The sequence below is a fragment of the Varroa jacobsoni genome, unplaced genomic scaffold (assembly GCF_002532875.2).
Source record: "Varroa jacobsoni isolate VJ856 unplaced genomic scaffold, vjacob_1.0 contig02043, whole genome shotgun sequence".
NCBI lineage: Eukaryota > Metazoa > Arthropoda > Arachnida > Mesostigmata > Varroidae > Varroa > Varroa jacobsoni.
The window spans coordinates 1-17,040 of NW_019214745.1; the positions used below are offsets into that span (position 1 = coordinate 1).

At 40.5% G+C, this 17,040-nt stretch overlaps 1 protein-coding gene across 1 annotated transcript in view; it reads right to left on the bottom strand.

The window, feature by feature from the left end:
• Positions 1–14: 14 nt before the first annotated feature.
• Positions 15–17,040, bottom strand: part of Sbf (SET domain binding factor) — a 27,998-nt gene continuing 10,972 nt past the window's right edge. Inside the window, exons 4-27 of the mRNA XM_086973242.1 lie at positions 16,040–16,268; positions 15,624–15,771; positions 15,218–15,304; positions 14,752–15,008; positions 13,282–14,347; positions 12,761–13,036; positions 12,315–12,548; positions 11,915–12,105; positions 9,419–9,615; positions 9,049–9,204; positions 7,094–7,191; positions 6,840–6,942; positions 6,558–6,700; positions 6,236–6,329; positions 5,646–6,088; positions 5,218–5,492; positions 4,945–5,095; positions 4,571–4,644; positions 4,238–4,354; positions 3,730–4,044; positions 2,809–3,077; positions 1,857–2,059; positions 1,307–1,524; positions 15–1,005 (exon numbers count right to left, since the gene is read on the bottom strand). Of these exons, the coding sequence (XP_086829368.1) occupies positions 822–1,005; positions 1,307–1,524; positions 1,857–2,059; positions 2,809–3,077; positions 3,730–4,044; positions 4,238–4,354; positions 4,571–4,644; positions 4,945–5,095; positions 5,218–5,492; positions 5,646–6,088; positions 6,236–6,329; positions 6,558–6,700; positions 6,840–6,942; positions 7,094–7,191; positions 9,049–9,204; positions 9,419–9,615; positions 11,915–12,105; positions 12,315–12,548; positions 12,761–13,036; positions 13,282–14,347; positions 14,752–15,008; positions 15,218–15,304; positions 15,624–15,771; positions 16,040–16,268 (5,528 nt within the window). The 3' untranslated portion in view covers positions 15–821. The remainder of the gene's footprint in view (positions 1,006–1,306; positions 1,525–1,856; positions 2,060–2,808; positions 3,078–3,729; positions 4,045–4,237; positions 4,355–4,570; positions 4,645–4,944; positions 5,096–5,217; positions 5,493–5,645; positions 6,089–6,235; positions 6,330–6,557; positions 6,701–6,839; positions 6,943–7,093; positions 7,192–9,048; positions 9,205–9,418; positions 9,616–11,914; positions 12,106–12,314; positions 12,549–12,760; positions 13,037–13,281; positions 14,348–14,751; positions 15,009–15,217; positions 15,305–15,623; positions 15,772–16,039; positions 16,269–17,040) is intronic.

Here is a 17,040-nt window from a genome sequence, read left to right on the forward strand (position 1 = left end):
ATATATATATATGAGCGGTAGCTCGTATATATATATAGAAAACAATGCTGAATATAGATTAAACTATTGTAACACTACAAAGTTTTTTGTTTTCTTTTGCTACATGTACGGTGCAGCCCTTTGTATATCATTGCATTGAAGTGAATTGTGTGTTTGAAGCCGCAATAATAGTAACAGGAATATCTGTTATAATAATATTAAAGCATCTGTTTTCACGCTCTCGTTGTCTCCTTGCAGTTTCCCTGTACAGTTATATCTTGAACCACTACAAATTGACGGCTATAGTCCATTATATAGCCGGGCGGTTTGGCCAAAGTATACACTTTGGACATGTGCATGTTTGGTTGGTGCTTTAGAGAAAGTAGACCTCCTAAATGAGTAATAATGATGATACTAATAATGTTTGTGTCAAGCTTTCATCCCCACGCCGTTATGGGCTGTTAACAATACTAAACAAGAGTTTTATCCTTACATTTGAGTTGTACAAAAACATACAGGCGCCAAATACAAAGACATACCCATTTTTGTTTAATTAGTTGCTGGATCAATATGTTTACCTTTTTCATTGCATCAGAACTAAAAGTTTAACGCAAATGGTTAATAAGTGGCCCCTATTTAGATCTCCTCAAATCCGAGAAGATCAATTTCTTGAAGGATGTCCTCATAATCAGATTCGAAGTTGAGCCAATCAGTACCACTTTTTGTCACTTTATTCAGTTTCATCATTTTCGAGTTTTGTCTTTGACCGGCAGAATCACCTTTATCCTCTTGTGCTTGTACTCTGCTTCGACAGTAGCTCTTATTGTTGTTTAAATTTGTTCCTACTGAAGGCAAGCTTGTATCTTCTCGACCCACTCCTGAGCTTTCTTGTCGCTTTCCGCCATGAGGCCATAGTTTCGACTGCGGGTGCGAAGCTCGAACGTGTCGCCGTGCTGAACAACCGATAGAATTTCGCTCAGCTCCACAACGCCCTTGATTGCGGCATCCTCCTGTCCATCGTAATATCTGCAGACGATGCATATAGAAAAAAACGACCAAGTTACTTGTGGCACCGTATCAATTTTGCAAAATACAATCACCACTTCAGACATTATTATAGCAAGTATGAATATGGTTTAAACGCTTTTTTTTTTTTATCGAAGTCATTATCTACCGATTTTTTAGGTTACGAACCAAACTAAATGACAATGATTAACCCTTTTCATCTGATTACTATTGGACCTTGTAAAGATTTGCGTTGTGTGGTTGGTATTCCTATATATCTAGAAAAACGAAGGATTTTTTAGTAAAGTGGCTTAATGCCGACCTGAGTTGGTGTTTGGTGGAGTCCAAAACAAACCATCGCTGCTTCCATCCCTTGAGCAGCGCGCCACGTTTGCATAGGTAACCCTCGAAAGTTTTCGTCTCGATTATTCGCGATGTCAACTGATCGTACGCGGCGGTCGATTCCGTCAATGGAAGAATAGGCAACGCCGTAACGGCCGATGGTTGTGAGTGCCCCACCGAAACCTCTTTCTGTTTGAGCTTCAACAGCGCAACACATAACCAGAAATTAGACGACGTACAAGAATAGGAGCCCTTGTTAAGTGTACTACTTTATCGTTAGACGGCGCTAGATAATACGGGATAATGCCAACTTCTGAAAATTATTATCTAGTCAGTATCGAACCTGTTATTTGTGCAAGTACATTTTTGCATTTATTATTATTATGTGCAAAGAGTGATAGTAATCCAAGTAAATAATTGATTAGCTACACAGTTTATGATTTTGATAATGACTTCGTAGTCGACAAATAAGCGGCCGATAAAAAGGTGACAGCTGAAAGCTCGATATGATACCGGGCGTGCATAAGTACCTTGGTGCAATTTGTGGGCGCGAGATCATGACAACGATCGTGGCAGTTGTATCCACAGTCGAGGCACTTCATGCCGGGCTTAACAAGGCCCAACAGTAACTTCGAGCAGTGATCGCAGTATGTCGGTGTGCTATAGTAATGCCGTTCGAAGCGGTGCGCATGGCTACTAGTACTATTGAAAAAAGACTCCTTATTGCTTAGCCCTGCAACGCCCGTAACAATCAAAAGAAGAGCAAGATGAAGAAGTATTCGTAAGATTTCATGAACGTTCCTAATAAGCAATAATCTCTAAACTACGGATACCGATTAATGATCATGTAATGGTTAGCCAGATTTTCAGGACGATGTGTTGAAGGCTTTTAACGGAGTGACAATCATTTATCGGTTTCGTAATGCTTTCTTGTAAGATTAACACAACTTGAGTGCCACTATGAAAGATCATTGTAAAGAGCAGCAAGAGATTTTTTCCCTCATTTCGTACACCGAGGCTAAATCGATCTATTTTTGGGAGTCTGGGGTGAAACTATTAGCGTTCGGCCTAAGGAAAGCAGCCATATTACGTGACATTGTGATACGCACCGTCTGTTTTTCTATAACCTCTAGTAAGTTTGTCTCTGGTACTGAAGCTTAATGTTACTTCGGTAATGGCCGCAAGCTACATTGACAGGTTTCAATTGAAGCTCACCTTTGTAAATGAACCGTGCGGCAGGATGTAAAACAACTGTATTCAAACAGATTGTCAATTTTGTATCAATTAGTAAAAAATAAAATTTTAAATAAAAATAAAGTAAATATGAAAAAAATTAAAAGCAAGACGAAGCATGCCGGTGTGTAAGTGTAATGTCAGCTTGTGTATTGGTAGATTCATTTTTGTTTGACAGTCTTAATTATATAATTTTTTGGCGAGCTGCCAAGTAGTACATCTAGATATTATATCTATCTGTACGCTCACCTCGAACTAGTACATCGACTTTGCGTACGATCGACGCCCCGAGATCCATCGCAGATGGGCTGAGTAAACCGCGAATGGCGCCCCTTCCGCCCGGACCGGATGATACTACTTCGGGTCCTTGCGATCCCAGAAAAGGAAGATTTTGCGCTTCTAAACGATTCCAGACAACTTTCCATCTCTGTGGACTTCGTGACAGTTCCAGCTCTGCTCGTCGGAGTTCATCCAATAGCAGAGGAAAAGCCGCTTCGTCTTGGACGTTATGGTTGTATCTATAGAAAGGTGATACAGTCATAACAATCAGTTGTATTCTAGGAAGAAATCCCAAGTGTTCTAGTTCTACAGTTGTAACTTTTATCCGAACATATTAAATATTCCAGTTATAATTCCAGGCGAGTAAGCAATCCGTAACCGTTTAAGTTGGTGTAAATAATTCGATTTTATCAGCTGACTATTTCTAGCAAATATTAGTTGCCGTTGCCAGCAATACGAAGGACCTCACAGTCGATACCACTTGCCTTAGTGTGCTTCTTTTAACACGTTAGCGCATTTGCAATTTACAAATAAGTTGCATTTTTTACCAAATGTATTTTGTAGAACGTTATCCATACTATGTTATACCCCCAACGTCATTTCTTTGCCATTATCCAAAACGTGTATTATCGTTTTATCCGTTGTTACCTAATAAACAGTGTCAATAAACTTATTAATATTAACGTATCTTTACCTAATAACTACTTTCTTGTACAAGATGTCACATGTTTGTAAAACGTGAATAATTAATTATTTGAGAACCACTAATTCAATAGGAGGTTTGCCACATCGTCACATATAATCGAGCCAGTTAATACGATATACAAGACTGTTTAGTTGTCTAAAGCTACCCCAAAACAGTAATGCTTTTCTAACAGACGACAGCCTCACCCGTTCATATTAATGCGTCTCTGATACTGTGAAGTCGATCCAGCAGGGTAATTCTGGCCTGCTTTGCCACCTCCTTGCCCACTTTGCTGATCTCCATCTGAACTGGCTTGCGAATTAGGCATATTTGCTGTGCCTTCGCGCTCTTCGGCAGCAGCCTGTTCGCTGTTGCTCTGAGAGCATTCGTTTTCTGCCAGAACGATTTCAAATTCATACGGCGACGCATGGGCAAGATGATCTTCGAGGTAATAGTCCCACACTTCAAGGTTCGCTAAATAGAATTGTGGCCGAAGTACCTCCTCATACTCTGCTACGTACCTAAGCAAAATTCAGCGCCAAGCCCCAAAATCAAATTATAGTAAAACAACTATATTAAAAACAAAAAGAGATAATAGGGTGTCTTTATCTATACCCTACTATAAATGCAGAGATAGAGATGCTTGACAAACTCTCATTATTAGGTACTGCTTCAAAACTCAATCACGTGCGCTTGTGTAACTCAATAATATACCAATAGTTGTGGAAGATAGGCGCATTGGAGTGCACCTTCTGGATATACTCAAAAACATCCGGCGCGTCAGAATCCACTTCAACCGACTGAGCTATCCCGCCATCGTAGATAAATGTTCTGGAAATCGTTTAAATATCGTTGTTTACATATGCCTCCATTACATGCTGTTTTTGCACTAACTAACCTTGCGAACAGACTACTGCAAATTTGTTTAAATCTATATTGCAGTAGTTTCACTTATAATCAACCTATAGTGAACAACTACTGTCCAAGGAACCCCTGTAAAAAGATGTATACGTGAATTTGCGCAAAATTTCTCCAAAACAATTTAACCTGAAGCGCGCCGAAACGCTGTGATAGGCGAGAAATCTCAGATAAAAATGGTTGAATTCGAACGACGTTGGATTCTGCAATATAAAGAAACAAACAATACTATTAAAGAACATTTGCTTTGATGACAGTGTAATGGCATATTGTTTACTCCATCTTGTAAAGTTGCTGCAGAGCTGTTGAGTGCTATTAAAGGTAAACGACTCATATATATATATATATATATATATACACGGAAAATCCTTTTTGTTTTTCTGCTATGATATGACCGAACATTAGACCTCTATTCACGCAGTTTTTTTTAATATTAAATGAAGGAGCCTTGTAATATTACGTAGAGAGTATATATAAGCATGTATATAAATATTCATACCAACCTGATTGAGCAACTGATGAACGCAATCAAGAAATTGCAAAAAGATAGGGGCATATCCAGACGTCGTCTGATTCAGGCCACCGCGTTGGGCAAACCGATGCCCAAATGCTAACCACTCCTTTTCGATTAGTGTCCAGAAGCCGTCTAGCGTTCTGAAAAGTGCAGAAACCGTAAAATCAATTAGGCGCCTGATGAACCTAGCTTTTATACAGCGTTTAGCGTTACTACAGTTCCATCAGTTGTACCCAAAAAATCCCTGAAGCAGCTAACCTACCGGTAGTGAGGGTCTAGGCAAAGTTGAATGAGAGAAGACAGCTGACATGTAACATCCCATCCCTCTTCGAGGCACAACATCGCCGATGCGCCTTCCTCATGTATAAGTTCTACCAACTGAGCGGAGTGGAACATTAGTTCTTGAATAAGCTGGAGCCACCCAGAGTCTTCCAGTCGTGTCATTAACCGACCTCCTCGATGACCTTGCCCGTCCGATTCACTCTCTGCTTGAGCTGGACACACAGCACTACATAGCTGCTTGAATGCCGCTCGAACCTACGGGGCAAAAATAACCCAACAGTAATGAAGTGACTGAAGACTTTTAAGGTACTCTCGGAACGAAATCTTATATATATATTTTTTTGCTGTGCCTCGTGTCTTATATATATAAGAGAGGTACCATAGCAAAAAATCAATTTAAGCACCTACTTTTGCTACTTCGAAGGTATCGACAGCAATGTACTCGGCATTGTAGGGGGGTTTGACACCGCGGCACTGGCTTTTCTCGCTGACAATGTACAGCGATGCACGACTGAAAAAACTACTGGCACTGCTAGTCTCGGCATCGTTACCCCCGCCGGATCCCGACAACATACTCGCTAGTGAGTGTCGGTCAGAAATACTCTCGCGATGTGGCGGTTGGCGGTAGGTCAGTGCTAGGGATTTAGCCCCACCGGACCATCGGTGCGGTCCGCTACGCGTGAACGAACCACCGCTCGAGAAGCCGGACGCTGTCAGGGTACCACCTCCGGAAGCCGTCATCGACTGACTTGCGCCAGCAATAATCGTGCCGACGTACTTTTCTTGCTCGATCCACATAGACGTCTCGCCTTGGGCACCCTGCGCACCGATGCGGTGTGCTAATCCCTTGCCTATGCGCAAAGCCGATAATATTCAAATTAAAACCAAATAAGATCGACGATTGATCCGTGAAACATGTACTTGATATTGAATTGTATACGACCTACGGTGAAAAATGAGGAAGGCAGGGAAGTGCAAGATAGAGGTCTCATTCTTACCATGCAATGCACTTCCGCGTAGCAGTAGTGCTTTGGTTCGTGGGTGCCTCCAGGTTACCACGGGGAAACGGCCATGTCTATAACATTTGGCCACCTAGAAAAACAGCAGGCGATATTACTAACAAAATTACATCAAATATAATTTAAAACTAGTTATTTGGAAGAGGAGCATTACCGTGCATTGCAGAAGAATACAGATATTTTGGCAAGAAACGATAGTCCACGATGCCGTTATTAGGTGCAGCTTAAATGTTTAGTTTGAGCTTCGAAATTATACGTTTTTTGATTGACCTATACACGTGCCATATGACTACCATTTTACCTTTTGTAACCGATCCGAATTTGCAGAAGATGGAACGACCACCAATGGCGGGTAGCTTTTGCAGAGTGTGTGAACATGCCCTATACTTAACAAGCCATTGTGACCTGTAAGCTGTAGACGCTGATAGTCCTTGTTTAGTGTTGCTGAAGCAGAGGGAGCAAAGGATAGTAACGCGATGTCTTCAAAGATAGCAAAAAAAGCCGTCTATGTCATAGGAAACATTTCCTAAAAATGTCGTCTTAGTAAAACGCAAAAAAGGTGGTATATATTTAACTTCTTTACCTTCCCAAGGGGCCATACTAAACGGACCCTCGTCAGGGAGAGTTGCGAGAATTGTCCGATCATTGGGTAACGTCTGCGTTAATGTTGCTGCATAATTTCGTCCCTGCAAGTAACCAAGCAATGAAATATGGCATGAACGATGCACACACTTTGATATCTGAGACTGTGGTCCTAACACGCCAATATTCGAAACGTTTATCTATGGTTTGCTACAGTTGTCCTAAATAATAAATAATCCATGAAATTGAATTTACCTTGGATAGTCCTGCCTTCACCGCTGTCTGAATAATTTTCTTCTTAAATCTCAGCGTATGATGCTTCTCTTTTAATTTCGAGACAACTGAAATTTGACCTGAACGCACAATACGAATATATATATATATAAAGATCGTTTCTGAATGTTCTCCTTTCCAAATATTAGGATTCCAGGAAACAGAAGTACACTTTCGAGACTTGCTCTACTTCGCCTGATTTTGCTGAGATCAAAGAGCTGCCGGAGACCGCAGGATATTTGTGCCGTGTATATGGTACGAACCATGACTGCGTTTAAGAACGCTGGTCGAAGATGGTTGGCAAATTTCAGTAAAGGCATCTTGGCACTACAGCTGTACGTCGGTCGGGTCAGCTATCTAAGGCTAAAGACTTTTTTGAATAAAGATGGTTGATGAAAAAACTTGGTAAATTAGGCGAGCAGACGAACTACACTATATCGACAAACATCTTCAATCTATGGAGCCTAATCAGAGCTTAGAAGCATTGGTACCCCATGAATTGAGCTAAGAGTACAAAGGCCACGGGTTTCTATACAGAATCGTAACTGCTGACGAGAAGTTTATACCGATATAAATCAAAGAAAGGTATAGGTACGTCTGTAAAGCAAGTTTAAGCCCAGAACCAAATTTTCATTATAAAAAGGCCATAATGCGCATTTCATTAAATGTTTTACACTGAAAAATGTTAAAGAAATTAAGGCTGTCAATGAGGATCTGTTTCAATTCAGCGAGGTTATGTAATAAAAACGACTCGATAGAAAAGGCAAACCCATCCTTCCGTACGATAATGGCAAGTCACACATGACAAAGTATGCCAAAGCTGTTCTGTAGCAACTGAGATGAGATATTCGTTCGTGTCTGATGTGTTCTCTGAACTTCGCATCTGCGGAATACTATTTATGTATGGAGGAAAGGTGCAGCTACATAAAGCAAAAACTCAATGGCCTACTTCGACTTTCGTAAGAAAGGGAACGTTAATTCAAAATGATAATATTATCAAAATATTAAAATATTTAGATGAAAATGGGTCAGGTAGTTAGTGTGCCTCAAATTACCGGATTTCTTCGTTAACCGTCGTCTCAAAGAGCGAAACTATTTCGCACCACTGTGTATTTTTTTAATCTTCCATGGGACTTCTGTTAAACGACAAAGGAACAAATATCTGTGACCTACGAACTACTGTATTTCAAGCCTATACTTCGAGTCGGATGGCATCAGTGCAAATTTTATAGAAGAACTGAAAACCGTAAGCAGCCTCAGTTCAATTCAGCCTAGTAAGAATGCTACGTCATGTTAAATTAAGGTAAATTACTAAAGATGATGTTGATAACTTGATTGGTAAAACGCATCGGTCATCATACTGCAAATAATAATAATCGCAGATCAAAATTCATCAGAACCAGCCATGAACGCGGTAGTTCTACAAGTTTCTAATCCAATTAGGAGGAATATTTTTGCTCTCTTCTTGAAATAAATGCCACTCGTGGATGTGTCAATACCTGGGCAAAAGCCGACCCCAAACTGTGCAGTAGAATTTCATGTCAACCTATGCTAGACGAATCATAATCTTTGACTTATCAACTTGCCATAAAGATATCGGTTCACTAACTTCCTTGTACGAAATCATTAGTGACCCGTATGGTCTCTTTATATAAAAGTTCATCGTGTGGGGGCTATATGGACCAGCAAGATAGATGTAGTCAACCGATACTTCGCCGTAAATGAATAAATTAAGGTCAGTTCGACTGGCCACACAGACAAGAGTCTTGGACAAATATAGTGGTACCTCTTTTTTTTCGTGGCAGCGGTATATATATATACACATATAATCCAATGCATGTTAGTTTCACATGAGCTGGAAATGCTTTTAAATAAGTGTTTGAATTATACATAACAATGTGTGCTGAGACAAGCGTCAGTTGAATACGATTTTTTACCCTTGGAGAGAGCGAAGAGTGGCGCCGTATGCCAGTGCTGCCTTAGCATTTCAATCGTCTCGATGCTGACCTCTAAATCTACAGCGATCTTCATAAGCTCGAATGAATGCGAGCGTAACTGTAGACCGTCGCTATGGCATTGCTCCATTTTCAGCTCTGTTAATGGTCAAAATCACAGTGAAATATAATCAATTAGTGTGTCATCATTATACACACATTATTAGAAGCCTATGAATATGTTGCATGTTTTTTGCTACTAATTTGAGTTTACTTCCGTTCATGATGTCCAGCGGTATTGTTGACTGATGCGAAAGTCTCAGAAATATCGTGCAGAGTGCATGCTGACCCTTAATAAACAATGACTGCATACCTTTTGGCAAAGTAAATTTTTTGTCTTTGCTGAGGCTGGCAATGGGAAAAGCTCGAATAACGGTATGTTCACATAGATAGGGATCAATTGGGGTTCCCTTGAACACTATACGGTAATTGGTCGCGAAGAGCGCACCCTCGGCCGGTATAAGCGGCATCACAAGGTCCTCCTGACGACCGTCTGGTATTAAATAGGCCCTAAACGACATACAAAGGGAACAAAAATTGTACATGTATGTTTACGTACATGTAATATAGAAGAGCTATTATAAATAAATAAAACTCGGCAGTCGTAATTTAAACAAATCGTCAGGAAAATATATCTTTGCGTACACCTAAACATTTTTAGATAAGCTTTTTTCATTCAAATATGAATTAGTCATCGATAAGGGTAACGCGATACGATCCTGAAATTCTACATCTAATCGTCTAAGAAACATTATATACCTTGATTAGTTACATTGAGCGGCCCATATAATTCATTCGCCATAGTATGCGTCTACGGTTTTTTACTATAAGGTATATGTTAATGCTTGAAATCAGTAAGACATGGCAGTGCAATATTACCCTTAGAAGACAATAGTGAAGAGTTTATAGTCGCTAAAGAGGATAGATATTCAGATTATTAGGTACGACATAAGACGATCTTAGGCTTGGAAGTATTGTTCACATTCCAATTTTAATTTAATAAAGCCCTAGCTTATAGATATAGCGTGTGTATGTAATACTTGTAGTAAAAAGCCCCTGGCCTCGTTCATCGTTTGAAGCCAGGTATAGTAATTTTAAATATCGTTGATGCTTATCGCCTTTCATGAATGCAGTAATCTGTAGTAAATTCAATTCGGTAACTCCATGACGGTTTAAGAATTAATTAATATCCATAGAGATTTATTTTATTAGAGCGGCATGCAGCCAGCCATTAGGTAATGGATCTACCAATCTACCTTTTTTCATGCTTGCACAAAAAGTAAATCACATATTGTACGCTTGATTACCTAACATGAGGCGATATTAATAATGCTAATTAATAATAATAATAATGGCTAATTATTACCCCTCACCCCGCGTAGTATACGCGGATGGAATCCCTCTAATTGCTTTTAGCATTATAGAGCAGCCACTTCGCTAGGTGAAATGTACTGAATTCAACAATTTAGTTGTCGAAGAAACATCGTTTCAACTTGAAGACGATAAAGGGTGGTTTGTTTTAGAGGACCAGAGTCCTGATAACTGCCTCATAGAAATACATTACGGATATTTTTGAAGTATTCATTTACATAAATTCAATAGCCCTTCTAAATGATTATCGAATACAACAAACGGGTAATCATTGCGTCATTCTTCAAATACGCGTTGGCGGCAGGTCTGCATGCACATAATTGAAATGAAAACAGAATTGAATACATGATTAACCGATTTATTAAATAGAAACTTAATACGCTACTACAAAACCAACGGAAAAAATGCAGATAAACGAGATCGAGGTCTTGCCGTTAGCCAGCAGCCACATTATGCATTGATGACACACATTAACCGTTGTCGTGAAGCGTGAAAAATGCGGAAATAATTTGAAAGAAAACTTTACTTTTGGTATAATTATTTGTGCTTGGTTGACACCTCATGCCTTTTAAGCTGAAAAGTATAATATGCAAAAGTAAAGGGTTCTAGCTAGCGTGGCAAATATTTCGAGGCTTATAAATCTATACCAATACGAGTCAATTTCTTGAACTCAAAGTCGGCGTACAAGGTCGGTTGCGACTGGAATAAGTCTACACTGTGCTGTTTTTGCTCCTAATAAGATATTATCCAATTGGCTTTACCAGCTACAACAACAACAACCTGTAAGAGTCTTATTAAGCTTTTAATTATATTCGAATTGTTTCTACTATAATTCTTTAACAGATTACCATTACGTGTCAGTTTATGGCGAGCTTATAAATTAGTCCATACTGACTTGTCGGCAAGCTGGAGAGAATAAATCGCATTTATGTTAATGAATGCAACAAGACAGAATGAACCGAATACGTTCCGTTTGTTCAACGGAAAAGAAATACTTAAACAAAGAAACTTAGTGGTACAATTACTATTTTCAGTAGACGTAAAGCAGGCCGCGGCTGACAATTGACATTTAAATCTATGTTCATTTGTATTATTCCACTTTTATCTACACAAATAAAAATCGCTTCCATGTGGAATAAGTATTAATAATGGACGTAGGGCACGAAAGAAGTGATGAAACGTAACAATGAGCATATTACTATAAGAGTTATAAGAGATGCTTTTTAATGGGTCGCCCTGGAAATGGATGAAATTTTTCGACACAAAAAAAATAGAACTAATCAAATCATAATCAATACTGCTTTACTAACTTTTATTTTTATTATCCAAGAAGCCGATAATGGCCACTGGTAAGTAAACAGAGTGCGCTCCGCAAAAATCAGCCAAGCTGTTGAAGGTATCGTTTCGAAGACCATTGTCATGGATATCAGCTGCTCACCTTATTCCTACAAAGACAGTTTCACCGGGCAGAAGGCATGGTTGAAGAATTTTGGCCTTAAGGACTGGAGGAAGACGTTGACTTTCTCTGTTAACCTGCCGCATTTCGTCTAACTGCATATCAACGTGTTGTGGGATCATGGAATGCAGCTGTCGCATATGTTCCGGCGTCACTCCGGCGTCAGTGCACACCTGTACAACCATATCGACCCAAAGCCGTTTACCAGTTTGGAGTTTTACACAAAGCTCAACTCACTACCTTCTTTATTTTCTTCACACATTCGTACATTTGATAATTACATGAACGAAATAAGCCGACTTGATATGAGCAAACAAAAATGCCACTTCGGTGTTCTTACGTACGAGTGTGGGAAATGAATACATTGTAAAATAAATCGAACCTTATCGATGAATCGGGAGATGAATTTTATAACACTCTGTTTAAGTGCAAGGCAAGAATCATCTTCTGGAGCGGCAAACGACCCTTCACCATCGACCGAATCGGCATCGCACATCGAGTTACTCTCGCTGCCACCTGCATTCGTTTTGTCACCCCCGCCAACGCCGTGGCCACCTCTCGACGAACGGAGGTCTGGCGGAATTCGGAGACACGTGATCAGGTAGATGTACTCGACCTAAATTAGGGCAGAACAATCCGGCTATATCAAAGTGTACGCGATAATGCTGAAATTGCTGTGTCGTTTTACTGAATATTTCCTTTAGACAAAATTATGCTCTAAAGAACCACATTACGCGCCTTGACGATAATTTCCATACATTAACGATTTCACGTATGCATATTGAAAGAAACTCGAGTACAAACACTGTTACTTAATTGCTTGCTTACCGCTTGGCTATAAACGGTCTGCTCCTCTCGCTGAGCACAAGTATTAATTTGAAACGTATCCGTATTGTTACCCTGAGCAAGCTTTATCTGAGTTGCGCACAACTCGAGAGCTGTAGCTGGAAACTCGTTACTTTCTTGATACAAGGCCACAATATTTCGTTCCACATCCTGATGGAACGCGGCCTGCCAAAACTCGGGGCTTGCCCAAACCGCATGTTCTTGTAAACATGTGTAGGCAAACTGGACAACGTTTTGTGTAAGGCGACGACAGAAGATCTAGCGAGTATAGGCAGCAAACGCAAAGAGGACGAATCACTTATTGATGCAATCCAAATTAAGAAAGACTAATTTTAGAATCTAAAGGTAAAGCCTGATAACGATGATTCAGTATCCGCGCGGGCACTAGTCACTCTAAAATCACGAAGAAGCCTTTTAAAAACGAAGTTTTTGCCTCTGGCCAACAATACTTTTTCGAAAAAAACTGACTTAGCGTGATATAGAACAAACAACACACAGCATACCTGTGTTAGAGGCAGGAGGAGAATAGCGACGCCGATTGTGTTATCCACGTGCGTGTGTGGATCGTCCTGTAGCGCCGCATTCATTAGGCGGATGATCAAATCAAACTGTCCCACATCAAGTTCTACACGATTTGTCCCGCCGACGTGTCGACGCAACTCGTACGATAGAGCGGCCCTAGCTGAGGGACTCTCAAATGCTCGCAACACCCCTGGAAGACACTTCCGGGCTTCAGCAAGATTACGTTCGGCTAGGATACACCTGACACACTGTCGTAGCACGTCCAGCTTCCTCTCCATGGCGGCACCACTCGCCGAGCGTCCGGCTAATCCCGCGTTCGGTACAATCCGAAGTCCTTCACCGCCTTTAGCAGAACCAGTATTTGCCGATGACTTTCCAGTAGCATTCTGTTCAATGATCGCTGTGATCTGCTGGTCGACAAGCCGAGGAAACGGCGGTTGGTGAATACGCGTGAACGCGCCTTGCGTTGGCTGTGGCACCCGTTGCAGCAGCTGGGATCCATGGTGCTCGTTTTCATATAGTAGCTTGCCGATGTCGAGAATATGTTGTTCCCGACTTTTGATTAGCTGTTGCATCTCGACGTAGACCTCATCAAAGAGATCACACGCCCGATATGGCGGACCGCGGGCTTCGACGAACTGTTGGAAAAACATTGACTCGAGTAGTTTCTCGACGAACTCTGATTTATTCTTGGCAACCTCACGTCGACTGAGGAATGCCGCCCGATTGAAAACGACGAGCGATTCGGGATGGACTCGTACAACGGTTAAACAGCATCGATACCCCTGCAGCATTTGGGCAAACATACGCAAAAAGATAGCCCGGATTTGCTTGTCGAGAGCCGCTGGGTCTTCGCGGCCACTCGAGCATCGCTCCCGTCCACCAGTGGTCGGCCCATTACCGCAGCTGTTTACGTCTGAAGGAAACGCGTCGTCTGCAGTTAACAGCTCCGGCTGTAGTGCCGAGCAAAGGTCGGCATGGAGACGCTGTAAAAGCGTGTCTGGCAAGGCGGGAATTCGTACACATTGTGGTACGTCAAGCGACCCACTGCAATAATAGCAACAAAAATAATAAGGAGGCTCATAGAACTGTAAGCTAAATTGTAAGCTTATAGAACTATCGAAGTTCATGAAATATCAAACCGAATCTATAGTTTAAATCTGTTATTTTTTTTTATTGAAGATTAACAAACAAATGAACCAAGCCAGTAACTAAACAAAGCTAACAGAAAAACAGCATTGAACTGTAAGACTCTCAGACAAAGCTGGAGATTTTGATCAGTGAAAGCGATGGTTTTCTAATTGAAAAGTGTCCATTTTGGTCCTAGAATTACACACTTCATCTAATAAATATTCGTGTCATATTCGTTAGTGTATGCTTTCAGTATTTTCGTGTTGTATGTCCAACGGCATTTTTACGTAAGTTACCATAGCTGTACATGTAAAACGTACCTGTCGAGATCAACCATCATCACGTCGTAGATATCGTAGATTTCGTCTCGTAATGAAGCGTGACAGCCCATAATGAACGGCGTCGGTGTATTGAGAACTTCGATTAGCGCTGATGGTAGAAGAGGGATATACACATGTGTATATTGAAACGGATACATCAATGAGATGATCGCATGACAGGACTGTTGTAGGCGCAAATGGCTTTGGGAGAAAAGAACTATTTTGAATTCAGACATCGCTGCACACAATAGTTGAACCTGTAAGCGATGAAGATGATTAAAGCGTACATTCAGCAGAATTACGGAATATTTGGCCCCTATTACCAAATTAACGAGCCCAATTAATCCAAGTAGTCAAAACAATTTTCCCATTTTGCTAATAGCCAACAATAATTTGCCTTTAACAATGAAAAGCTTTTGGAGATGTTAACAGAGATGCCACTGTGATTTTCATTCCGCTCCCATACCACATTGTGTGCCGAAAGCTGTGAAAACAATGAGTAGACACTCGTTCCGGTGACGGGAACTGCAGCAAACTTTCTGGGTTCAATAACCTATAAAACGAATACATATATAAGACATCAATGTATTACCGATGAACACTAACTGTAGTACTTAGATCCGTGCAAAAATTAGTTATTTATTACTGAAAGAGAACAACAACAACAATCAAATAGTGATTCTCAGGTATAACATTTAAGTGCAAATAAACAGGTATATAGAGAAAGTAAATACATTATAAAGTAACCAAAGCACAACAATTGAACCAATTCTTCCAAACTACAGACTCCTTGCTACGGTATACTGCCCGCACATTTATGATTTGAGTTTAAAAGCAACTCACAATAGTACTTCTGGAAAATTTGGTAATACCTGCAAATCGCCAGCTCCGAGTGAAAAGCGTAACGGTGGGGAGCCTGGTGGGGGTACTGTAACAGCCCCGAGGACGTTTCCCACCAAGGTCTCTAAGGGAGCTTGAAGCCGGTCCACGTGCGCCGTGTATATTAAACCCAAACATTGCCTATAGGAGCAGCAAAGTGCACGTTAACGTCTAATGCTAAAATGGAATAAAAGGTAAATCTATGTTTCCAAAGAGTTACAAGCTGTTACAAGCTAGTCATATATAGTACTATATTCTAAGCAAAAACACAGCCACTTGCGTCTGTTTATGTAATTTATGTTTATCCTCGAATTTTATTGTTTCTTATAAACAGTGCTTCCCACATTAGTTTTTGGTTAAGTCACGAATGATCATTAATATTGACTATGTATATTTATTTGTTGGACACCTAAGTATGTTGATGTGAGCGTGTCTCGCAACCAAGACCAGACATCGAGGCGCGTATGTCAGAGAATGCCGTTCATGCTGCTTCTCCAAAGCAACTGGTTCCGTGAAAGCAAATATTGCCGCATTATGCCGCGCCCCCGTAATGTCAGTTAGTACCGCAACGAAAAACGATGGCTTAAGTGGTTGGGTTGCCAGTGACCAGCCTTGTGGCTGGCAGAACGTTTCGATGCCTGCAAATAATATAAGAACACCGTTTGCGTTTATGCGCCTAAATAAAGTTATACGGGGGCTCATTATGATAACTTTTCAGTATCCGTGTCCTGTTAGAATAATTTGCAACAAGACATGTAAATGCTTTATATTGTATTAGAGCACCTTGCACTATATCGATGCCTTCATAACGTGTACTTGGAGTTAACTTCGAGTGTTTATACCAAGGGCTAATCTCTTCGGGGGCTAATCCAATTCCACCGGTCAACTGAGGCGTGTGTAAAAGTAAACTTCGCGTTTTTGGATAACGACATTTGCAGCGAATGTTCTAATGTGGCCCATTAAGGGTACGTAGCTTTCACGACTTTTGAAATTTAGCCCAACTAGGGATTTCTTCCGCTAACAGTAAGCGCAATACTGCTTGGGCAACTGACAAGTATAGACTTCACATTGAAATGATTCCTGAAAGAGCTTTCAACATCGAAGGAAATTTCAATTTACTTCCATTTATCCGACCGTCATTTGAAGAAAACTAGCTTGTTCATGTTAGCGTTTCTTTCCCTATCATGTGTAGACCGATGGGAAGAAGGTCCTCGTGATACATATCCTCGATGATTGGATTTTTATCTATGTTCACCAGTATGTATCGTTTTAACCTAATACTTACTTCATTTATCATTATGTTGTACTTAACAATACGCATAGCATTTTTTAATAACCATAACGTAATACGTGAAATTGTTTGAGGATACTTTTATATGTTACTTGTCATATTTGTTCCTTCTGCAGACT